Source organism: Sphaeramia orbicularis, chromosome 7 (genome assembly GCF_902148855.1).
Source record: "Sphaeramia orbicularis chromosome 7, fSphaOr1.1, whole genome shotgun sequence".
Lineage (NCBI taxonomy): Eukaryota > Metazoa > Chordata > Actinopteri > Kurtiformes > Apogonidae > Sphaeramia > Sphaeramia orbicularis.
Window position 1 is genome coordinate 37,069,053 of NC_043963.1, and position 24,540 is coordinate 37,093,592.

At 39.5% G+C, this 24,540-nt stretch overlaps 2 protein-coding genes across 2 annotated transcripts; both read left to right on the plus strand.

The window, feature by feature from the left end:
- The first annotated feature begins 434 nt into the window (after nucleotides 1–434).
- LOC115423114 (piwi-like protein 1) lies at nucleotides 435–16,179 on the plus strand. The gene is made up of 20 exons (XM_030139840.1): nucleotides 435–507; nucleotides 5,437–5,539; nucleotides 5,637–5,765; nucleotides 5,879–6,093; nucleotides 6,306–6,427; nucleotides 6,572–6,652; nucleotides 9,042–9,239; nucleotides 9,343–9,451; nucleotides 9,658–9,784; nucleotides 9,884–10,001; nucleotides 10,283–10,397; nucleotides 10,497–10,684; nucleotides 11,199–11,271; nucleotides 11,510–11,710; nucleotides 12,027–12,130; nucleotides 13,982–14,052; nucleotides 14,128–14,281; nucleotides 14,365–14,490; nucleotides 14,567–14,714; nucleotides 16,031–16,179. Exons 1-20 carry the CDS (start codon nucleotides 439–441, stop codon nucleotides 16,145–16,147), a joined length of 2,568 nt encoding a protein of 855 aa, XP_029995700.1. The 5' UTR covers nucleotides 435–438; the 3' UTR covers nucleotides 16,148–16,179.
- A 4,359-nt stretch (nucleotides 16,180–20,538) lies between these two features.
- Nucleotides 20,539–23,312, plus strand: rpl10a (ribosomal protein L10a). Its single transcript, XM_030139620.1, has 6 exons — nucleotides 20,539–20,608; nucleotides 21,404–21,475; nucleotides 21,549–21,629; nucleotides 22,569–22,717; nucleotides 22,812–22,984; nucleotides 23,099–23,312. The coding sequence occupies exons 1-6, from the start codon at nucleotides 20,604–20,606 to the stop codon at nucleotides 23,267–23,269; spliced, it is 651 nt and encodes a 216-aa protein (XP_029995480.1). The 5' UTR covers nucleotides 20,539–20,603; the 3' UTR covers nucleotides 23,270–23,312.
- The last annotated feature ends 1,228 nt before the right edge of the window (nucleotides 23,313–24,540 follow it).

Sequence of the window (24,540 nt, forward strand, 5' to 3'; positions counted from 1 at the left end):
GGGGAAAAAAAGTAAGTTTTAATAATAACTCTCACGAATTGTCACGAATATGTTTTATTTGATCAAGTTTTTATCGAAGTCGAGGCATCGCTACTAGCTTACGTTAGCCGGCGTGGACTAACATAATTAGCTAGGCCTCGCCAGTTAGCTTAGCTAATGCCATGATGCTATGCATGTATTTGTAAAAAGGCAATTTAATCGACGTTTTTATGTAACTGTTGAATTTCTCTTGATAATTTAATAGTGCTTAAAGTTAATTTACTGTGTTTAACACAATATAATTTAAAGTTTAATCAGTGCACATTCAGTCGTCATTTTTTCAGGTATTAATGTTGCTCATTGAAACTTTTTTTTTTTTTTTTTTTTTTTTTTTAAATCTTTTTACATTAATTGTTAGTTTTCATTAGTTCTTTGCAGTTGACTCATTTGTGTGTGGAAATGACCGGCCGGGCAAGAGCAAGGTCAAGAGGAAGGGCCCGTGGTCAAGAGACTGCGCCCCCTGGAGCAGTAAGTATAATGGTGCAAGTATTCATAGCATTCACCCGAGTACACATATATCACAGTGGGATAATGTTCCACAACACGTTAAAGAACCGAACATGTTTATGGAGTTGCATCTTGTAGGTGTTATCAGTGAAATGTACTTAAATTATGTGAGATTGAATAAGTTTTTGTTTATGTGTTGGATTTTACTGCTGTAGAGGGTTAAGGATGTAATGTATTTCACCTATTTTATGAAGAACTGAGTAGTAAAATCTTAAAATATTTATCAAACTGTGTAAGATAATGTGTTGAATTATTACAAACTGTGTAACGGGTGTCAAACTCATTTTATTTCAGTGGCCACATACAGTTCAGTATGATCACAAGCAGGCCGAACCAGTAAGATAATAATATAGGAGCCTGTAAAAAAAAAAAAAAATCTGGTCTCAAAATGTTTTTTTATTTTAGTGCAAACAGGTAAAATTGTGAAATTATTTACATTTACAAATTATCCTTTCAGGTATATATAACAGGTCAATTAAAAACACAGTCTCTCCACAAGTCATACCATATGCATGAACACATTCAAAATGATCACAAAATCAAAAATGAAAAACTTGTAACAGTCCCAGTAGATTAAAGAGTTTATTTTGCCCAAGATGAAGGAAAAGTTTAGATTCTTTAAACATAGGGTTCCCGGGGGTTCTTAAAAAGTTTTGAATGTGCAAATCTGTATTTAATACCTTAAAAAAAAGTCTTATAAAGTTATTAAATTGGATATGTAAGGTCTTAAGCTATGTTGCTATAAACTTGTTAATTGTAACGTGTTTAAATGTGTCTGTTAAATGTCCAAGCTGCAAAGAAAGTAACATTAGTCTACTCAGTTACACCTGCTCAAACCCAACAATTAATATTGAAATTGAGCACCAGTTATCGCTAACTTTGCAGCCCTCAGTGAGAAATGACTCAGAACGGTGGGAATTGTTGGAGTAAATAAATACATTTTCCCAAATTGTAGGAGTCACAAATTTTGGGCAGTATGGCTGTAAAATGGGTATTAAATTCTGTTCTAAGTAGTCTGAAAAAGTCTTAAATGTAACTTACAGAAACCTGTAGGAGTTCTGTAAATATACGTCTTCTGTAACATTCACAACCAACACATTTGAAGATAGGAGGGGGATGAAAAATTGTAAATTGAAAGGAATTTATAGGTTTCAGACAAATACTGTAGGGTTGAATTACTAAGAAGACTGAAATCCCATACAAATGAAATGAGTAAAAGTACTTAAAAACATGTTACCCTTAACTCACAGGCTGCCAGTGACATCTACAAACATCAATTCAAATCCAAATGTTGACTGCCAATGACGTCTATAGACGTGAATTATGTTTTATAATGGGGGGCTGGGGGGACTGGTGGAGCTTGTTGGGGAAAATCAGGCTTGTAATTATAGAATTCAGTGTACTGACGAACTGATCCTTTAGGTGGCAGCACTAGTAGGATAGGTACGTGGTGGCGGGGCAGCAGGAAGTTGTAGAATGAGAGAGAGAAGATAGTGAAATGAATGAAATTGGAAAAGTTAAGGCAGCTCACACTCAAACTGTGTCTCTGTGGTTCAGAGAAAAAGAGTGTTGCGATGGGTCAAAATGACAACAAAGACACCAGTCAAAGGAGGGAGCTTTGTAGAAAATCAGCCGTAGAGGATCAAAGTGGGCTGAGCGGGGACCATGGACGACACCCCCCCCCCCACCCCCACCCCCCCCTCGAATGTGTCGTTGTCTGTTACAAAACTTCCAATCATCATCATCTCCAAAACTGCAATTCTGATTGACTTCAAACTTGGTATACAGCTTCTTTATGATGATGTCAATAAAATTTAGTGAAATTATTTGGATCTGGATCTGATTGTGGATTTGGTGCGACTTTGGAAAATTTCCCCATTATAAGCAATAGGAAGTGGATTGATGCAATAACTCAGTAAATATAAATGATATCAAGTTGAAATTTCTACAGCACAGCCCTGATGGGGAGATGACCAAAACATAATGGCCACATGGATCTTCCTCTGGATCCGAGAACTTATGGAAAATTTAACATGGGCTCTTATGGGGGAAAAATTTCAATCACTTTCTTCTCCAAAACTACAGTTCTGATTGACTTCAAACTTGGTATACAGCTTCTTTATGATGATGTCAGCACAAGGTATTGAAATTATTTCGATCTGGACCTGATTCTGGATTTGGTGCGACTTTGAAAAATTTTCCCATTACAAGAGATAGGAAGTGGATTGATACAATAAATCTGTAAGTATCAATAATATTAAGTTGGAATTTGGCTTTTTTACAGATCTGATTGGAATATGACCAAAACATGGGCTACTTCTGTGATATAATAAAGACATATAACTGAGTGATAATAAATGGCATCTGGATACATTTCCCAAAGCTTTGAATTTGGCTGGTAAGCTACAGGGCCATTGGTCCTATTTTTTTCCCACCCATTCAGTGTATGAATTAGTGATAGTAGTAGAGGGGTGGCCAGCCCTGGTCCTGGAGAGCCGCTATCCTGCATGTTTTAGATCAGGGGTGTCCAGTCCTGGTCCTCGAGAGCTACGGTCCTGCAGGTTTTGGATGTATCCCTCTTCCAACACACCTGATTCAAATGATAAGTCTATCATCAAGCTCTGCAGAAGCCTGATAACGACCATCAGGTGTGCTGGAAGAGGGAAACATCTAAAACATGCAGGATAGTGGCTCTCCAGGACCAGGGTTGGCCACCCCTGTAGTAGTAGTAGTATGAACACAGGACTGTCCATTGTGGAACATAAAAGTGTATTAACTGAAATCAACATAACAGTAAACAACTGTTCAGATGTTTGAGGTGTCACTAAAGCTAAAAATATTGGCATCAGAGTCACTGTTCTGCTTGACATGCCTCTTTGCACAAAAAGCTCATTTTCTTAGTTTTTTTGGTCAAAAACAGGTGTTTATGCTGAAACCACCTAATGTTCTACTGCTGATTACAAAAGAACCCAAAAGGCTAGAAATTAACTTTTATTCCTGATAAAAGGCAAGGCAAGTTTATTTGTATAGCACATTTCAGCAACAAGGCAATTCAAGGTGCTTCACACAGGACATTGAAATAAAAGAAACAAAAAGAAACACATTTAAAACATTATAAAGGAAACATATAAAAGGTGATCAAAAACAGCAAGCAAGAAAACAACACATAAAATCAAAAAAAATAAATGAATAAAATAGAATAAAATAAAAATAAAAACACATATTAAAGTAAAAGTTGCAGTGCAGACTTTCAAAGAGAATATAAAATTTAAAAAGTCAAAAGCCTTTTAGTCAAAGGCAGCAGTGAACAGGTGAGTCTTTAACCTGGACTTAAAAGACTCTCAGCAGACCTGATATTTTCTGGTAGTTTGTTCCAGATATATGGAGCATAGAAACTGAACGCTGATTCTCCATGTTCTGACTTTGGGAACACAGAGAGAAAGAAGAGAGTCTGCATGTTCTTTTGATAGTTTCAATGTTTATGTGGTCATAGAACTCAATATTATGTGGGTCTTGAAAGATCAGTCAAAATGCTCAAACCCTGGCAGTATGGGGCTCTTTGCTCTGGAAATGGCTGGCAGCCAATGAGTTAACAGATAGAAAAGTAGGCATAGCTCATGGGAGACTTAAGTATTCATACGGCATATATTCAGGATACAGTGACATAATTCATGTCGTAATATAGTATAGCATCAGTATTTTCTCAGAAATAACTGACACATTGACTGGCTGAGCACTGGTGTTGTAAGTACCTATCTGTTCATCTCTGCATTTCTGTTCCTCACATGAAGACACTAGCTATCCCAGTGTCATATCCCACCTATTTTGTTGTTCCATTGTCACAGGGAACCTAAAAAATGGTGGAGAGTATCATAGTAGAAGTCTTGTTGGGAATTAGACCTGAGGTGTGACACCTGCATGGGTTGTACAAACTGTGGTAGGGGCATGACATTAAAAATGAGTTTTTGTCTTATCTGAAGTGGTATTAGTTAACTGAAATAATTAAATGTGTGATCCAACGTGGGCATTAAATAAAATAACATTTTACATTAAATAATATGACATCTGCACATTGCCTACACAAATATGCCACATTGTGAAGTGAGTGAGAGATAGTGAGAGATGAGCAGGGTGCAGACAGGAGTGAAAGTTAATTACCATGTTAAGAGGGATGCTGTCTGTCCTTGTATAACATAATGTGCTTGGTTAGTATTAGACTTGTTACGTACTCTGAGAACAGAATTTTCTACTCACAGCATGGTTTGGGAGTTGTTGCAACTTGGTCTCAACACACTGTTCGGACAGAATTTTCTTCTTGTGCAGTGTGTATAATCTATTGTGCGATTGGTCAGAAATTCTAAGTGGGCATGGTCAATGTGGAAAGGTGGAGGAACTCCCATGTTTTCGGTACTTCAGTTTCTCATGAGGATGAGATGTCCTGGCCAAAATGAACTAACCTCTTGTTCTTGCCACCTCAAGAAGACAAACAAATTTCTCTGTTCTCGCAGCATATATTGCAGGCTTTATGCAGCATGTTCAGATCTTGTCTCAGATATCTTTGGCCATTTCTGTAAAGGTCTGACATGATGGAACACTGTACATGACAAATAACTTGGTGGAATAAAGTGACATATGGAACCATTGATGTTAATTCCTGATCCAGCTGTTTGGGTTAGCCATGGACTGAGCCGTTTCTGACATCAGATTGCCTTACCACTTTTGTTCTTGGGTAATTTGCACTAATAGCTTTGAAAGGTTTTCTTAACTGCTGTGTCAGTAGTTGAAGTAATGCACCTGTTGATTAATTGTGCATGAATAATGACATGAATTGCCTTAATAGATGAAATGTTCGCTAAGAAAACCGTTGAATGTTATTTACCACTCTTCCAGAGCCAGGCTAGAGAGCCTGCACCACCAGCTGCCTTGGCTTCCGAGGCTGATCGGAGCGGTAGAGGGAGGCAGAAAGGTGCTCCGGGAGCATATGCCACAGAAGGTAGAACGAAACCCCAAGTTGTGACCTTGCTATTTTCATGTTATATTTTAATATAAACATCAGAACTAGACAGCCTTGTTTTTGTTTTTTTAATTAGCTCTTTCGCAGATCTCAGTTGGCTTTCAGCAGGTAAAGCTTGGAGAACGAGGTGGACGCCGCCGGGATTTTCATGATGTTAACGTTAACACCAGGATGGCGATGGAACATGTCAAAGAGTCAAAATCTGGTCTGTCATTTTCTTTTGTTGTGCCCTATTCAGTGTATTTTGTCACTCTTGAATATGCTGTGACAATAGTTGCATGCATAGTGGATTGACTTTTCTTCTTTTTATTTTTCCAGGTACATCTGGTTCTATGATTGTGTTGACATCCAACTACTTTCGAATCTTGTCCCGCCCCCAGTGGGTTCTGTATCAGTACCATGTGGACTTCCAACCACCAATGGAGTCTCGCCGCCTGAGAACAGCACTCCTTTATCAGCATGACCAGTTACTAGGCAAAGCACAGAGCTTTGATGGAGCGCTGCTTTTTCTACCCCACAGGCTGCACAGCAAGGTACTCGGTGTCTTCTAGAATTGCTTGCAGCTTGTGAGTGATGAGTGTAAGAAAATACCAGAAAATGTAAAATAACAAAATTACTCTTTGGGTTTTGGTGGGGAATTATAGTTGCATCATTTTATGTCCAGGAAATTTTGGTTCACCTTTGAGTTATCTCAGGTTATGACTGGTTTCCTTCTTTGTACTGAAATATGTGCCCTTGTGTGTAGGAGACTGTGCTCCACAGTGAGACGAAGAATGGAGAAAAGGTTCAGATAACTGTCACCCTGACAAATGAACTGCCACCCACATCTCCAGTGTGCATCCAGTTTTACAACATCATATTTAGAAGGTTAGTATTGGGGTTAAATTTCAACATTTTATTGACCTTGGAAAAATAACGGACTGTTGTGTGTTTGACAATTGTAGTGCAAGTAATTAGATCTGATTTAACAAAAGTTTGTAGTTTTGTAGACGGCATGTTCTGTTTCTACAGGATTTTGAGAATCCTCAATATGCAGCAGATTGGACGCAACTACTACAATCCAAATGATCCACTAAACATCCCACAGCACAGGTATCTTTGTCATTTTTGGACCAATATTATTGTAATATTGTTTCACTTATATTTTTTTTAACATTAGAAATCAGTAACTCATATGACAGTAAGTATGTTAATTTAAAGAATACTCAAAGTGTGCCCCCCCCAGTTTATTATTGTACATTGTAAACATTCAGTCCTGTCCTGTTGAACTGTTACCGTCTTTGCCAGACCTCTGCAGGGCTGTACTGTGCATTTTAGTGCTTGCATTTAAAGCATCTGTTGGTTAAATAACAAACTGGAGCACGCGTTGATTTGATTTTGATTGTACTTGTAACATGGTGCTTGCACAGGTCTGGAAAATCTTGAAAAGTATGGAATTATGAAAGGCTGTTTTTCAGCGGCTGTTCTCCGCTCTCCTTTTCGAGCACAGGAAAATTTTGTTTGACCATGTTGTACTGTTCTTTGTTATCTGATGATTCTATGTGCTCAAAATAAAGCTACACTACTACTACTACTACTTCTACTACAGACCTTGAAAAGTCTGGAATTTTGTGTGAAAGTCTTAAAGTCTGGAAAAGAATTTCTCTCATAGTAGAATTGTAGAGTATGTTTAAAAGTTCACAATTTTATAAGATAAGAAATACATGAGGGAAGCATAGAAAAAAAACTAGATATGATTTCCCTAACCAGTCAGTAGTGGAATGATTCTAGTGAAACTTAATTGTGTGATATTCATGAACTGTTTTGATTTTCATATGTTTTGTAAACGTTTCTGTCAGTTAAACATAATTTACTGGGAATTATGCATGCATGCATGCATTCATTCATTCATGGATCTATTAAAATGAAATTTTCTGCTACACACAACGGGTATAATCTCAACCAAAAGTAGGCACGCAAGTAGAAAAGTACATAAAGTCAAGTTTGGGGGGGGGGGGGGGGGGGAGTTGAAAGTTTGGCAAAAGTATGGAATTTTGATTTGGATTAAGAGCAAGCTCCCAGTTATAAGTTTATGGTATTGAAACTCATCATTTGGAATTTCTAAATACTGATCAAACCCTAGAGTCAGCCTGTTTGGTCCTAGTCAAAATAGTGAAACTATGCTCTTTAAAACTTTTCACTTGAACAGTTCTTTGCTTGCTGTGTTGTTTGCTCTCCCATCAATGTTTAATTAAGATTATAAGTATAAGATTACAACTACTCTCCTGTCAATTCATTAGTGAACACTGGTTAATTACCCTAGGCCCTTGACAGAGGGTATTGTCATCAGTTTGTCGTCTGTCCGTCCGTATGTGCAAAAACTTTGGTGTGGACTGAAGGCCACGTTTTAAGTGCGGGCACGTTATGTTGAAGATTAAAATGGTTCACAGTTTCAGAAACAAGCTATTAAAACCGATATGTGAGGTTATGTTAACTCTTTAAGTGCCAGACAGTTAAGGGGCTAATAAGCCTTAAAAGTGCCACAGAATTTGGCCGTTTTTCAGTATTTCGCGTCGTTTTTATAATATTTGAAGAATCCTGCAGGAAACCGCTCGGTAACATCCGACCGATTGCTGATTAGATTCAAAACGCACCGGACGCAGCCGATTCATTATTGATCGTAATTTGCATAATTTATAATAATAATAATAATAATCATCATCATCTTTATTTATATAGTACTTTTCATACATTAAAAACTGTAGCACAAAGTACTTTACATATCAGTTTAAAAATCAGTACCGCCCCCCACCCACACCCACCCGCACACACACACACGCACACACATATATACATGCAAACCCACAAGCTCACACATACTTAAGACTGACTGAGCACGGGTAGACCAGAACAAAAATGTACAAGTAAAAGTAAAACATCAATTTAGGAGGTGCTGTCTCAGGGAGCCATCCACACCAGGATGCAGCCGCCGACCCCGGCGACCAGGCACCAGCAACACAGCCCCGCATCCCAACTAGTGGGAGAGGGCCAACTGGGACCCCCACCCACCAGAAAGGAGCGGACCCCAGTGAGAGAAGGCGCCACAGCCCCCAGAGTCCACAGCCGCCCCCCGGCATGGAGGGCTCCCTCTGATGAAACACCGGAGAATAAGAAACATTAAAAAGATATAAAAATATTATTCGGTCACGTGACCTCAAATTCCCGTCTGCTTGGTCTCAAAAGGGGGACACAGAAAGAACGTCATCGAAATGTGAGAAAGAAATGGGGGTGGATGGTTTGTTTGTACACAAATGTGGCGTGTTCTCCAAAGCCGATCTGATCGGCCCGTGGCACTTTACAGGTTGTTTTCATAAAGCCGATTTAATCGGCCCATGGCACTGAAAGTGTTAATAGCTGACTTTCAGATTGAAAGTGACATTTAATCTGCACTTCCGATAAAAAAAAAAAATCTTCTGATCCTGCCAAATAATATCTTTTTTAGGTTGATCATCTGGCCTGGCTACGCCACAGCCATCTTGCAATACGAATCATCCATCTTGCTGTCCATTGATGTGAGTCACAAGGTGCTGCGTAGTGAGACAGTCCTCGACTTCATGTACAGCCTCAGACAGCAGTGTGGAAGTCAGCGTTTTTCTGAGATCTGTGCCAAAGAGCTTATTGGCCTCATAGTCCTCACCAAGTATGACCCACATGTCAAAAACTATGCAATAACTTACCCATGTTTGTCTGTTGTTGATGTGATAGATGTGTTGGACTTCTACTCTTGTCTTTTACATTTTTAGGTACAACAACAAGACTTACAGGATTGATGACATTGCATGGGATCAGACACCCACCAACACATTTAAGAGAGGAGATACAGAAATTTCCTTCAAGAACTACTACAGAACTGTAGGTTTCACATGTTTGGTACAAGTGTTTTATCAGTGGGAGATTAAAGTACACTAGCACTCAAACACAATAAATGGTATTTTGACCAAAAATTGTGGTACAGTATGATGGAATCTTGAGGGAATATATAGCATCATTAAATATCTGATGAGATTACCCAACGCTTATTTTCTAGCCAGTGTTGAAATACTTGTTTTTGTCCTCAGCAATATGGGCTTGACATCACCGATGGGAACCAGGTGCTACTGGTCAGCCATATTAAGAGAATGGGTCCTGCGGGGGCTCCTCCTCCTGGCCCAGCCATGCTTGTTCCTGAGCTGTGCTACCTTACAGGTCACTGTGTGCACTATTTGGACAATTTAATTGCCAGTGGTAAATGGAAACCATTAGTCTAAGGTTGTCTTTGAAATAACATGTCGGTGTGTTTGACAGGCCTGACGGATAAAATGAGAGGAGATTACAGAATCATGAAGGACTTGGATGAATACACCAAACTGAACCCAGAGCAGAGGGAGGGACGCCTCAAAAGATTTATTTCGAACATACAGAAGTAGGTCATAGTCATGTGTTGCTGGTAAAACCATGTTTATCTGAGACCTTGGCCAAGACATTCATATATAGCTTCAATGACTGCATAATTCCAAAGACAGTGAAGGCAGTTAAAATTGATAACATTGGATTAATCAGTTTTTAGCACCCACAATTCTAATTTCTCTGTTCTTTCTCAAGCAGTCAAAAGCAAATGGTCAAATGTGAAATGTAACATTTTAACAATTACAGATTTTGTGACGTCATTGGGGTTTGTATTAAATTCTGAAAATTCTTTCATAGGAACACTGATGCACAGGCAGAGTTGGATAATTGGGGACTGGCTTTTGATAAGCAGCTCCTGAGTCTGAAGGCCAGAGTCCTGCCAGCAGAGAAGATTGTACAGGGATCAAATTCGGTATGACGTAATTGCAAATAAATGTTACATATTGAATGAATTAAAGGTATTTGTTAATATGTTGTTTGTAAAGAAGTTAACTATCCGGTGAACCCCAAGTATGAGTACAGTGCCTGGAAAGCTGATTGGACCAAGGAGATGCGGGGGTTGCCTCTGATGCGTTCTCCTCCGCTGAACAACTGGATGTTATTTCACACCCGTCATGCTGGCAACGCAGTGCAATCGCTTTTGCAGTGCATTGAGAGAGTCTCGGGCCCGTTTGGCGTCCGCTGTAGAAGGCCTGTGATGTGAGTTCTAGCACAGTGTGTTTTGCTTATACACTACTGTAATTTCTGGACTATTAAGTGCACCTAAAATATAAGCTGCACGCTGCTGTCTCCACTGTCTCACCATCGATTCACTGATGCCAAGCTTATGTGCAGCAGCTCTATTTCCATCTTTGACAGCCAGTTTGATCGGCTTTAACTTGAAAGCTGCCTCATGCATTTCTTCATGTGTTTTCCATGATGAGGATGTGTGCCTGATGGGCAAAATGACTGATCTGAAGAATTTAGTGTGAGTGCGTTTGATTAACAGTGAATTAGCCGCATCATTGTTTAAGCCTCAGGGTTCAAAGCATGTGAAAAAAGTAGTGGCTTCTAGTCCTGAAATTACAGTATATATGTATTTCAGCCTTACAAAGCTGAAATTACTAAATAATGTCTGCCCAATGATTGATTCTTACGGTTTGAGGTCCATAAACATCTTTTGACATGAGCTCTGAATGGGTGAATGTCTATAACTGTGTGCTGTCTTTATCAGGATTGAATACAGTGATCAAATGGAGGCTCTCCTCAGAGCCCTGCAGCAAAATGTGGGACCACAGACACAAATGGTCAGTGGGGAAAGTTTTACAAAACTCTTTTCATCATGTTTAGTGCTGTAACTTGGTTTGTGTACATTAAACTTAAAAATAACATCATTAGATTTATAGGTATGTTTCATTTGAATTATTTACAGTGTGTTAAAAGTTCACAGTGGTTACTGTACACATGTAACTAACACATGTAACTACACAAGAAGGCATAATGTAATGTGTGTAACATTCACACCATTCTTTTGTCCTACTGTAGGTGGTAGTGGTCCTTCCCAACAATAGGAAAGACAAGTACGACTGTGTAAAGAAGTACCTTTGTGTGGACTGCCCTGTTCCCAGCCAGTGCATAGTGTTGCGCACCATCAGTAACAACAAGACCATCATGACTGTGGCTACCAAGATTGTGCTCCAGATGGCTTGCAAGATGGGAGGAGAACTGTGGAGTGTGGAAATTCCTGTAAGTCAATTGCATAAATTGCTACTTGGGACAGAAATTTTCTTATGTACAGTTGAATAGAAATTGTCCTTTTCATGTAGGGCTTAAGATTTTGGGGAGGGTGAATGAAACTCAAACCTTCCACTATGGTCATATAAGTTAAACAGATTTCATTATCATATTCTTCTGATTTGACGTCTAATATAGGTATGTGCACTTAAAAGCCACGTACTAGCGAAGAAGCAAATTTACAACTAACGGACTATATCACGGTTGTCAGTTTGATTGGATTTGAGTAACTTCTTCTTAAATCTTTTACCTTTGTGAAACTGTGTAGCTCAAACAGCTGATGATTGTTGGGATAGACTGTTACCATGACACTACAGCTGGAAGACGGTCCATCGGCGCTTTAGTGGCCAGTCTTAATCAGACCATGAGCAGGTGAGTGTCTACAGCAGATACAACTGACTGTGGCCTCGAGGCTAGGGTGGTGTGTGTGTAGTTGCTGTCCTGTTTGTATTTATACTTGATCTGAGAGCTGTACGGTTTTTCCCACAACTTTTCGTGCCTCAGTAAAAGTCAGTGATGTAGAGTTTGGTAGGAAGCAGATTGTTTACATTAGAGATATGGGTTTTTCAGGGCCAATACCGATTATTAGTGATTAGAGAAGGCCGATAACCGATATTTGGAGCCAATATTTGCAGTAAAAGTGCCAAAATTGGTATGAAAATTTTTGAATAATGCAAACACTGAACTTCGTTTAAATGCCTAAAGCATGTTTATTTAATCAAACAAAAAAATAATAGCTCCAGAAGTGCATGGATTTCCTAGACTCAGAAGCATCTCTTATAACGTTGAATAAAAGCTTAAATAAATAGCTCCCTTAAATTTTTCCACAGTAAATAAAGTAAAATTTAAATATAACTGTAATGACTTATCTTTGTTTTAAGTTCAAACACAACAAAAGTACAGGGAGACTCTTGTAAACTCTTGGGCCACATGCTGACATATGCTCAACTCATCATGCTTCATTTATTACAGCATTTGGGAAGCCTTAAGTTGATTTCATTATTAAATTTTATATTTTACCATGCGATAGCAGGGACCCTGTCATTCAAAACTATGTTGCTACATTATTAATGATTAATATGACAAAAGCTACATAAAAAGTATAATAGTTGCTATGAGTGCCATTAAACTCCTGACAGAACACAAACAGCCTTTAGGGCTTTAAAAGCCCACACAGGATTTAAAATGTTCCACCATGTTCAGATAAATCACTTCTGAATTTTACTCTCTGTCATCTTCACTTTAATTTTCAGATCATAGGACTAGAAAGCTCACAGCAACATTAGTAGTTGTGAGTTGCAGAGTTCTTCATGTGACTTTAACGCAAACACACACTATTACATTACATACCAACACAGTCTCATCCCAAATAGTCAGAAATCGATGCATGCGGTCAGAGCCCCATAGCGGCACTATTTGACGCGGGGGGTACTCCTCCGCGTCAGATTTCGACGCGGAAGGAGTGCGCACCGCGGAGAGGCGAAGTTTTCTCATGTGAGAAGCTCCGGAGAGAAAACACATGTCAAAGGTAAACGCAGAAAACTCTTCTGAAACTGTACTAAACATCCCTGTGCTCTACATCTCACAACTACTACTAATGTTTCAGAAGAACGTCAGAGCAGAGTAAACATTAGCGGCAGCTCTGCTAACACACATTACCTACTGACATGTCTGAGAATTAGACTGCTGATAATATGGAGATGGAAACAGTCTGTGATAGAAAAGCATGTGTGTGGGATTAAGAGAGCGCGCGTAAAAAACTCTGTTCACTTGTTTTAGGGAAGCACGCTGAGATGGAGTCTGATGAGCTTTTACCAGAACATTAGTTCATCAGTCTGGCTCTAAACGGTCTATGTATTAGTAAGGGAGAAAATGTATGTAGAACACAGTCTCATCCCAAGTCAGTCTCAGTCTGTGTGTGGGTGTGTGGACAGCTTCTGTGTCAACCAATCAGAGAGAGAGAGAGAGAGCCGTGACTGCATCTGAGCTGAAATAACCCAGTTTTAAATTGATTTCTTAATATCGGCCCGTCGGATTAAAAAAAGGCCGATACCGATATACGTCAAATTTCCAAATATTGGCGCCGATAATCGGCCCGGCCGATAATCGGTCGACCTCTAGTTTACATCTGAATAGATGTTTTGTTTTGACTAATAGTATTTTTTTGTCATGCTCTGGTCTTGAATGGGTGATATGTGAGATGTGTTAATTTTCCTTGTCAAGGTGGTACTCACAGTGTGTGCTGCAGCACAAAGGACAGGAAATCATGGATGGACTGAAGGGGGCTCTGTCTGGTAAGTTACTGCATTGTACAAATATGTCTAATTTTTCAACCCCAGCATAACTGTCTCTTCTGTTGTGACTTTCAGGGGCTCTGAAAACATATCTCAAGTTTAACAACTGCCTCCCTTCACGCATTATCGTGTACCGAGATGGAGTCGGAGACGGCCAACTCCACAGTGTTGTGAACTATGAGGTTTCTCAGATCATGGAGTCCATTAAGTCTATGGGACCGGACTACGTGTAAGTTGGAGTCCCACTTGTCCTGCATTTAACCAAAATCAAAACATAAAAAAATTACAGCCCCTTCTACGTGACTACCATAGGCCAAAGCTGAGTGTGGTGGTTGTGAAGAAGCGCATCAACACCAGATTCTTCTATCGCGGTAATGGCAAGGTGTCCAACCCTCCCCCTGGAACAGTTGTGGACACCGATGTCACACGTCCAGAGTGGTATGTTTAGGTCGCTTCTTCCGTATATTCATGACTTATTGAAAACTGTAACTATTTTTCCACATTACATTACTAGGTATGACTTCTACATTGTGAGCCAAGCGGTTCAAACTGGAAGTGTCAGTCCAACCCATTACAATGTGGTGTTTGACATCAGTGGACTGAAGCCTGATCACATGCAGCGCCTCACCTACAAGATGTGCCACCTGTACTACAACTGGCAGGTAGTTTACCTTTTACTGACCAACTCTTGATTTTCTCAGAGGAGATAGTCCTTAGGTTTTTCTGAATGTTGTGCTTGGTCTGGATGTAGATATATTCTAACTTGGTTGTTGCAATGAGTGTCCTTGGAGTGAATGTGTCTAGTATGTGAGGATGTATGCAGTAAGTTTACTGTGCAGCATTGGATATTGTAGTTGATACCACTGAGACTATTTGTATGCACACTAAAGCTCTGATCATTATCTGATTTCCGGAGTTATCAGATTATGGAAGTGATCGTGTAAACATCATAATTAGAGCCTGACTGATTAATTAGCCTGCCAATTATAGTGTATCACCGATTAATCAACATTGGTCAATATGTAACCAATGTATTAACTTTTCTGCTGTGCAGAGATTCTGTAGCTTTGCTCCTGTGTGTCTGTGCTGCCCAGAGAGTTAAAGGAATAATAAAGTGTGTTCACTTTCATTTTGATAATCACAGACTGCGGACAGGCACACCTGGGTATTAATACTGTATATTAATATTTGCTTCCAATTTAAAGAATGATTTACCAAACAATTTTTATGCCACTACTTATAAAATATAGACTCAGATCTTTTCCTAAAAGTCTGCTCTCCCCAGCATAAAAACTATAACATCTACAACCCATGGTTCCCCACGGGTCACATACTAGTCTAATATAAGACTATTATACAGTGTTTTAAAGTTGTGTAAATTATCTTTGTGAGATGAACAATGATGCAACTGTTAATTCACAGGTCCACCATTATCCATTATAAGACTATTATGTCCAGTGTATATCAATGTTATTTCATATATCGGCCAGTATATCTGTTATTGGCAAATATATCAGCAATTGGCTTTTTTTAGCCACCAAAATCGGCACTGGCCCAAAAATCCCATATCAGTCGGGCTCTAATCATATGTGACATGCTTTATCAGATAACAGCAGTTGTCTAATTATGAGAAATCATAATGTGTACCCATTAATTTGATTTATTTCATTCTTTTAAATATGCACATGTAAAAAGAAATTGTAGAAAATAAAAGTGTTGTCAAATGTGAGTTGAAGACATTAATAGGAAGTTTGAGTCTACACTTCCATGCATACTCTGAAAGAAATCCAATAATGGACTGAAATGTCTGAACCAGGGTTTTGCAATTATTGCATTTCTGAACTTAAGATAAATGCATCAGATCCGATTCTTACAATTATCAGAATCCTCCCATTTGTCAGATTTTTATGGTCATGTAAACAAACTCACCATCTTTGTGAAAGAACAGAGAAATTCTTGTGTTTAATTTGTGTTGTAGGGGATCATCAGAGTGCCTGCTCCATGCCAGTACGCCCACAAACTGGCCTTCCTAGTGGGTCAGAGCATCCACAGAGACCCCAGTGTGCAGCTGGGTGACTTGCTCTTCTACCTTTAAGTGACAGATTACTGAAGGGATTTATACAGGTTACTGAAGGGATTTATACAAGTTACTAAGGATTTATACTGGTTACTAAGGATTTATACAGGCTACTAAGGATTTATACAAGTTACTAAGGATTTATAAAGGTTACTAAAGATTTATACAGGTAACTGAAGGATTTATACAGGTAACTGAAGGATTTATACAAGTTACTAAGGATTTATAACGGTTACTAAAGATTTATAAAGGTAACTGAAGGATTTATACAGGTAACTGAAGGATTTATACAAGTTACTAAGGATTTATAAAGGTTACTAAAGATTTATACAGGTAACTGAAGGATTTATACAGGCTACTAAGGATTTATACAAGTAACTGAAGGATGTATACAGGTTACCAGGTTACTGAAGGATGTATACAGGTTAATGAAGAATTTATACAGGTTACTAAGGATTTATACAGGTTACTGAAGGATTTATACAGGTAACTGAAGGGATTTATTGTTCACTTTGACATTTTTAAGTTTTAAGATTACACATCAGTTTACATTGTTTTGGTAAGAGTTGGAAACAGCCACCTGTGTGGCAGCAACTTGCTGTTGAAGGTATTAGAGGCCACAACATTTGTCAAGGTTTGTTTTTTGTTTAACTTGTGCTGTTGAATAAAGAGAACGAACATCTGTTGGAGGTTTGAGTAACTGGATTTCACACAAAAGACTTCCCAGGATTACTTTTTTCTCTTTTTTTTTTTTCCTCTTTAAAGGTGTGGGAGAGTTTCGTGAGCAACATTTCATCAAATCTGTAAAACCTCAGTCATAGCCTAAGTATCATGAATCTGTAAGTCTTTCTGTGATTACTCACCTGAATCTCTTGCATTACAGTGAACAGTTTCATAGTGCCATCCACCATAAACAGACCATATGTTTACAAACAGCCGGGAGGTAACTCGGGCATCTTCAGAATTTTGTCGCAACGTGCATTGTCAGAAGCGAAGGCGCGGCGCAGCTATATGATATTATATGGATGAAAAAAAATGCGGAAACGGCTGAAATGCGGAAACGGCTGGAGGCATATGCATAGAGGGAAGGGAGCTCTTGCCGTTTACGCCTCGTGTCTGTAGCAGCTGCCGCTGCCAGACAGCAGAGCGAACCGGCGTTTCCCACAATGCACATCGCGACAAAATTCCAAAGATCCCCGAGTGACCTCCCGGCTTGGTGTGTAAACATATGGTCAGTTTATGGTGGATGGCACTTCGACATTGTTCACCGTAATGCAAGAGATTCAGGTGAGTAATCACAGAAAGACTTACAGATTCATGATGCTTAGGCTATGACTGAGGTTTTACAGATTTGATGAAAAATTGCTCACAAAAGTCTCCCACACCTTCAAAGTTCAGAGGCACAGGTCTGTAGTCATTTGGATGCACATACGCTGATGTAGTAGCAGTAACAAAGTCTGTAGTCTTTACTGTCAGGTCTTTAGGTGGAAAACCTTTAAAGAAAATAAACAAAGAAACAACAATTATTAAATTTACCTACAAATGTGCAACCATACAGTAATCTTAATGTGCAGCAATACCCAATCATTGCATAGAAAATACTTTTTTTTCCTGTTTTTATGACAAATGGCACTCTGCTTAAACCCTACCCAAACTCACTACTACAACCACAATTAACATTAACTCCAACAACTGGAAAACTACCCAGGTGGTTTACCCTTAAGGTACAAGGTAATATTTACTATAAAACCACAAAAAAACCAACTGCTTAACTAAACCAATGGCTGCTGTATTTGCATACAGGCGGCTTTAAATCTTAATGCATTAATCACCTTTGTGCGCTCACACAGCTGATGCCAAACCCAGGCAGGCAGCATACAGTAATACTACTGCTGTGATCAAGCTGGTTGCACTTTCCATGCTGTATATGAATGAAGCTTTATACAGAGTAGTCTCACTGGCTGCCCCTCTACAGTTTCCAAACATCTGTAGTTGCACAGTACTCGGTGTTTCACATGAGAGCCGCAGCAGCATTCACTCCACATTTGAATATCTCATTGCGCACTCATTTGGGACACCTGCAGTCTTTGAGGACAGCACGCGGAATGGCACGGCGCACAGCTGATGCCAATGTGGTTCTGATTGCGCTGACCTGAGACGTGGCCTCTGAATTTTACACACCTTTTTAACCTTTTCCTTCCATGTATTTTCCCACAGTGAATTTAAACCAGTTTGACTTTACACCTCCCACTTCCTTATGGGTCAGAGCATCCACAGAGAGCCCAATGTGCAGCTTGATGACTTGCTCTTCTACCTCTGACAGGTTTTTGAACCTGACTGAAGGGATTTATGGTTCACATTGACATTTTTAAGTTTTAAGATTACAAATCAGTTTAGATTGTTGTAAGAGTTGGAGACAATCACTTGTGTAAAAACTTGCTGTTTAAGATATTAGAGGCTACAGCATTAGTTCAATGACTTACTGAACAAAGTGCACTGTCTGCGTAAGGGTTACTGTAGAGGTTATTCAGACTGTTCAGCATAAACTGTCTGGAGTAACTGCTTCTGTCAGACTTTAAACTGTTCTAATACCTCACAAAGATATCCTTTTTCTTGTATTTTTGGGTATCTTATTTGCAATACTGCAAATGTCTACAAGTGCTTCTTTTAATTCTAAAAAATTGTTTTCAAATAGTTGGTTTTTGCCTCCTGTTTTCCAAACAGTATGGCTTTAACTTGGAAAAGTATACATTTGTATTTGTTCATTATACAAGTGAGCCTTGTGGTTGAGAATTTTGATAGTTTTCTGTTAGTGGTGGTGAGTAAAAGGCTGAAACTTTTGTGTTAAAGCTAAAATGTCTGTTTAAAATGGCTCCAAAGTTTGTTTCTTCACCGACAAATACAGTTTCGTTTTGGACTAAATAGTGCATCAGTTATTCACAACATAGCATTTTGGTTCAATCAGTAATACTAATCCACATATATTCAACCACAAATCTACCTTTAAATCTATTCCATGGGTCTTTAAATTATGTTTTGATGTTATATCAGCTGTCATTTAGGTTCAGCTGGGGTTTTTCTGGTGTGCAATTGACCCCAAATTTGCTACTTTGTCAGTAGATCTGAGCTGAATGTTCAGCCCATGTTTACGTGTGAGGTCAGGAAGTAGGCTATGAATCTGAATGAATGTAGGTATTGTACAGAGGTCACCTCAACATCAACCAGAATGTAGGAAATCACGTCTACTGAATTCAGACCCTAGCCATGTTTGTGCTTTACTGAATGTAACTTCAGTATTGTCTGTCTTCCCCACCAGCACCAGGAACATGCAGGAGGAACCATGACACCAGTCCAATTAATTCTGTCCAAGCCACCGTCTTGTGTGGCTGCGTGTGCGGCACAATTTTGGTCACACCCAATAAAATCTCACTCTAAGGGGTTTTGAGAAGTTGGCAGTCCTGAGTTTGACAGTTAACTGACCATTTCATCTCGGGAGGGGGGCAGGACACTTGTAATTTTGACTTGATGGAAATTTAGACCTGCTCTACCAAGTGATTGTAACCGAGCGTATTGAGAATGAGCCCTGACGGCGTGATGTGCCAAAAAAAAAAAATGACAGGCTTAACGTGGGAGGCACTTTATTTCTCCACACACCGTCCTTAACACAGCAGCCCTCACAACTCAGCGCTTCCACCCACACCACACTTCCTGCCTTCACAATAAAAGCACTCCTCGCCACATCCTGTCAGTTTACATGAACAAATCCTTCCACAAATGGGCAGAACAGAAACATCGCTTACATCACAGGTGTCAAACTCCGGTCCTCGAGGGCCGGTATCCTGCATGTTTTAGATGTTTCCCCCTTCCAGCACACCTGACGGTCGTTATCAGGCTTCTGCAGAGTTGGATGATAGGCTCATCATTTGAATCAGGTGTGTTGGAAGAGGGAAACATCTAAAACATGCAGGATACCGGCCCTTGAGGATCTGAGTTTGACACCTCTGGCTTACATGATGAATCAACTTTGTGTTATATATTGTGAACTTGGTGTGTATTATCCTGGTAATTTCTCTGCGTGAGAAATGCAAGGTGTAGCATGTGAATGGGTTGAAATGCGTGGGCGTGAGACATGAGATCCCTGCATTTTATCCATGAACTGTACAGAACAAATTGGCACATTTAAACACCATGAAATGTAATGTAGAATACAACAGGCACACAGAGAGTACCAAAAAGTAGAGGTACTTCAAGGGTAAATATTACAGGTAGATAAAAGAACAAGTAAAACAAATCGTTAAAAAAGAGGGAAAAAGGTAAAAACAAAATCAACAAAATCTTTAAAAAAAAAAGATGTATTTTTTATTGAAGGCAGCGGCGCATTTCGATGACGTCACAATCGGCCCCCTTTAATGTGTGTAACTTCCTCCTGAACTTCCTTTTCACCGTAGCAAGACGAGAGGGACAAGCTACCGAGATGAGGTTAGAGCCGATTTCACAGAAAAAGAATAAAACTAACCTTGTCTGACGTTTGATAATGCTTTTGGATTAAAAAATGTTCATACCGTTACAATTCCTACAATTTGTTGGGTTGTTTGGGTGTATTTTAGAGAATGGTTCTGCTGTAAGTGTTACGTATGGAGCCGGTTCATGGCGGGTGAAGAATCCACGTTAACTTTCCTAAATGTAATCCACTGTCATCCACCGACATGAAAGCGCCAAAGTCACTAATTCTCTGCTGGATGTATATATAGTTTGTTTCGGATGACTTTATATGACATTTGTTTGGATATTTTTTCGTCATCTGAGAGCTAATTCCAACTCGAGCTGAGAAGCTATAGTTAAAGGTTGTGGAAATTACAGAATAATACAAATGCCCATCTTCAGAAGGAGATGAAGTAAATTAAAGGATTTGGAATTTTAACTGCATAGTTTACGTGTCATTAAATATGACGTTTTTACAGATTATTTAATGCATAAAGTCAAATTTTCAAGAAAGATTAAAAGAAACATTTGGTTTTTGTAAAAGTAGTGAGTGTTGGAAGATAAAATATTTATTGGCGATGCAAAATTATACAGCTTTAAAATTGGACAATGGAAATTTGTTAATTTTTGACCAAATTCGTACAATGGATGTCTTATGATTTATGCTACATTTTGGTCAATCTTAAATTGTTTGTGTAATCCCAAACAGGAACTGTTTTAGGTGTAATTTACTAATTAGACCAACATGTTTGGTTAATAGGTATCTATAATATGTGCACTTTTATGTTGCAGTAAGGTCTCCAGAGATACGTTGTATGAAGCCGTGAAGGAGGTCCTGCAGGGCTCCTTGACCAAGCCAAGAAAGTAAGTGCTTAAATTGAGTTTTTGCATCTAAATGCCAAATTGGATACTAGGCCTAACGTACTGTGTTCTATAGGTTTGTTGAGACGGTGGAGCTGCAGATCAGCCTGAAAAACTATGATCCCCAGAAGGACAAGCGTTTCTCCGGAACAGTCAGGTTTGACCTTTTAATGTCTCACCCAACCTTCTCCATGTGTGCTTCCAGCCCTGTCTGAACTTTATACAGTCTTTCATATGGCTTAAGAGTGATGTTGACCATTACAAAGGTAGTCTTGACAGGCCAGGGTCAGACATGGAGAAGTACTCTGGGTAGTCTGACTGAGCTGACCCAGCCTCAGCTGGTGAGGTGAAGCAGGCGGACCCCTACCCTGGGTCTTAAAACATGAGGGGAGGCTATTGGTGGCTGAGCTCAGCTCATGTCATCAAGCCGACCAATTTATATTGTAACTACTGAAGACACCGGCCATGGTTGCGGTATGGGTAAGAAATTTTCTACTACAAAGTAAAATCAGGGAGATGAGCATGGGTGTTATTTGGAGATAGATGTCAGAGCATGTGAATCTTATGATAAATCAAATTATGTTTAATGACCAAACCACATGGATTTTAATCTTTGACTTATTTAAGATCTTTAAAACATTCAGGAAAGGAGCCCTGGTCAAACTATCTGTAGATAAGTACTATACTGTCTCTATATTGGTAACACAGTACATGTACATATATCACACAATTCATTGAGAGACTGCAGTTAGAACTCAGTTCTTTCAATTTCAAAGTAAGTTGTAGAAAGTCATTCTACCACAAATCTGGGATGGTGATCTAAAGTTTTTTTTTCTTGTGATAATTGATATAGTATCACAAAACTAAAGCATATTAATATTGTATTACACTCCTACTGCCAGGTAGACAGTTGTGAGCAACTTGAAATTCCAAATGCATATTTGTGACTAAATGTGTGGATGTGATGTCTGTCACCATGATATTGTAGATCACTGTTGGTGTGAAATCTCCATCCATACTCTGCCTCACTGTCAGCTGGCTCCTTTGGGTTTGAAGCAGCGTTTACAACTTTGTTAATCACCTTGTTCTTCTGCAGGCTGAAGACTCTGCCCAGGCCAAAGTTCTCAGTGTGCGTCCTGGGAGACCAGCAGCACTGTGATGAGGCCAAAGCTGCCGACATGCCACACATGGACATCGAGGCCCTCAAGAAGCTCAACAAGAACAAAAAGCTGGTCAAGAAGCTTGGTGCGTGTTTTTATTTTTATTTTTTTATGAAAAAAAAAAGAAACTGAGTGAGAGTTTAAGTTTAACATTTTCTCTTGTCTCCCCCTCCCTTTAGCCAAGAAATATGACGCCTTCCTGGCCTCTGAGTCTCTGATTAAGCAGATCCCTCGTATCCTGGGCCCTGGGCTGAACAAGGCTGGCAAGTTCCCCTCCCTGCTCACCCACAATGAGAACCTGAATACCAAGGTGGACGAGGTCAAATCCACCATCAAATTCCAGATGAAGAAGGTACATTTAACAGAACGAAACATGCTTTTGCACAAGAATCAAATTCCATATACAGATACTGATGGTAGTTTTCAGTGCCTGATCGTGCATTGACCTTCTTGTGTCACCCTGTAGGTGCTCTGTCTGGCTGTGGCTGTAGGACATGTGAAGATGAGTGAGGATGAGCTGGTTTACAACATCCACCTGGCCGTCAACTTCCTTGTGTCTCTGCTGAAGAAGAACTGGCAGAATGTGCGAGCCCTGTACGTGAAGAGCACCATGGGCAAACCACAGCGCCTCTACTAAACTACAACTTTTCTATTAATAAAATGTGGAGATGCTCCAAAGTTGACTCTGGGCCTTTCTTTGACAATTTTGTGTCTGCACAGTTGTTGGGTGTTTTTTTCTTTTTTTTTTTGGTGGATGATCTCTTAGGTAGTTAGTTTATCGTTCTGAAGGGTTCACTGAAAATGATTTTTTAAAAAAAAAGAAAAACTTGCTGAGAATCATACACTGCCACTTCCCTTGCTTATTGTGGAAACTTATTTTTTTTCTCATAAATTTTCAACTCAACTTCACTTAAAGCTATACCTACCAATCTGGCATTTCACACAGCACTTAGTAAAAAATTGAGCATGAACAACCCACCTCCCTCCAAAGCCCTGCCTGCTTCCCCCTGCCCGAGTTCTGACGCTCCCCTCCTCTCACCTGATGCTGGAGGTGCGTTCTGCTTCGGTGTGGCCGTGGACCCCTCCCTCAGCAGTCAGACAGATTGTCCATCTGCCACAGCTCCTGTTTCATTAGGAGACCCTGTATTTAAGGGTCTGGTCTGTGTAGTGCTGGGGTGCCCAGGCGATGGTTGTGCATATTTTCTGGGGACACCTGAGGTTTCATAGTCCATACATTTATCATCCTACACTCAGTGACACCACATATGTGTATGCAGAGTCCTGTGTTCATAAAAGCTGACCTTTGTGCAGATAGTCTGCAGTCATGTACACTCGACTCCCAGACTTCCTCTCCATCCTTCATTCACTGGACCCTGACGGCTGCAATCAGGTTCTGTTTGTTCCTCTTGGTTGTTTAATCTGTTTTTTCCCTTCTGTACATGCATTTGAGTCCTATCCATCCACATCCCTAGACGGGAGACTGCGGTCAGTGACAGGAGGAGCAGCACGAGTGGAACGTCAGATTCAGAGGTACTGATATCAGATGCAGGAGGGCGGTAATGGATGACTGACAGGAGGCTCAGCCATGCTCGGCCAATTATTTTATTAGGATTGAATAAAATGATTGGTCAGACTTTTATCAGAAATACATGAGAATTAAACATTTTTGAGTTTCAGAACCTGGTGGATTTCTTTTACATTTTAGTTTGACACGCCTATTAGGAGCATTTTAAGATTACAAAAGAAAAGTGTAAAAATGCTACATCATACAGTAAAGCGTTAACATAACTTGGTGTCTGCTGACCCATGATAGTCCTGGTTCCTGATGTTTTTATTAACCTTTGTCATTACTGCAGTGATACCCTTAAAGGGATAAAATAAATGGAAGTGTTAAAATCATAATGAAAT

Excerpts from the sequence above, each read along its gene's own strand:
- rpl10a (XM_030139620.1), top strand. Across the intron at positions 21,476-21,548 it reads TCCTTGACCAAGCCAAGAAA|GTTTGTTGAGACGGTGGAGC; the intron begins GTAAGTGCTTAA and ends TGTGTTCTATAG. Across the intron at positions 21,630-22,568 it reads CGTTTCTCCGGAACAGTCAG|GCTGAAGACTCTGCCCAGGC; the intron begins GTTTGACCTTTT and ends GTTCTTCTGCAG.
- LOC115423114 (XM_030139840.1), top strand. The coding sequence starts at position 439 with ATGACCGGCCGGGCAAGAGCAAGGTCAAGAGGAAGGGCCCGTGGTCAA. Across the intron at positions 9,240-9,342 it reads GGCCTCATAGTCCTCACCAA|GTACAACAACAAGACTTACA; the intron begins GTATGACCCACA and ends TTACATTTTTAG. Across the intron at positions 14,715-16,030 it reads ACCTGTACTACAACTGGCAG|GGGATCATCAGAGTGCCTGC; the intron begins GTAGTTTACCTT and ends TTTGTGTTGTAG.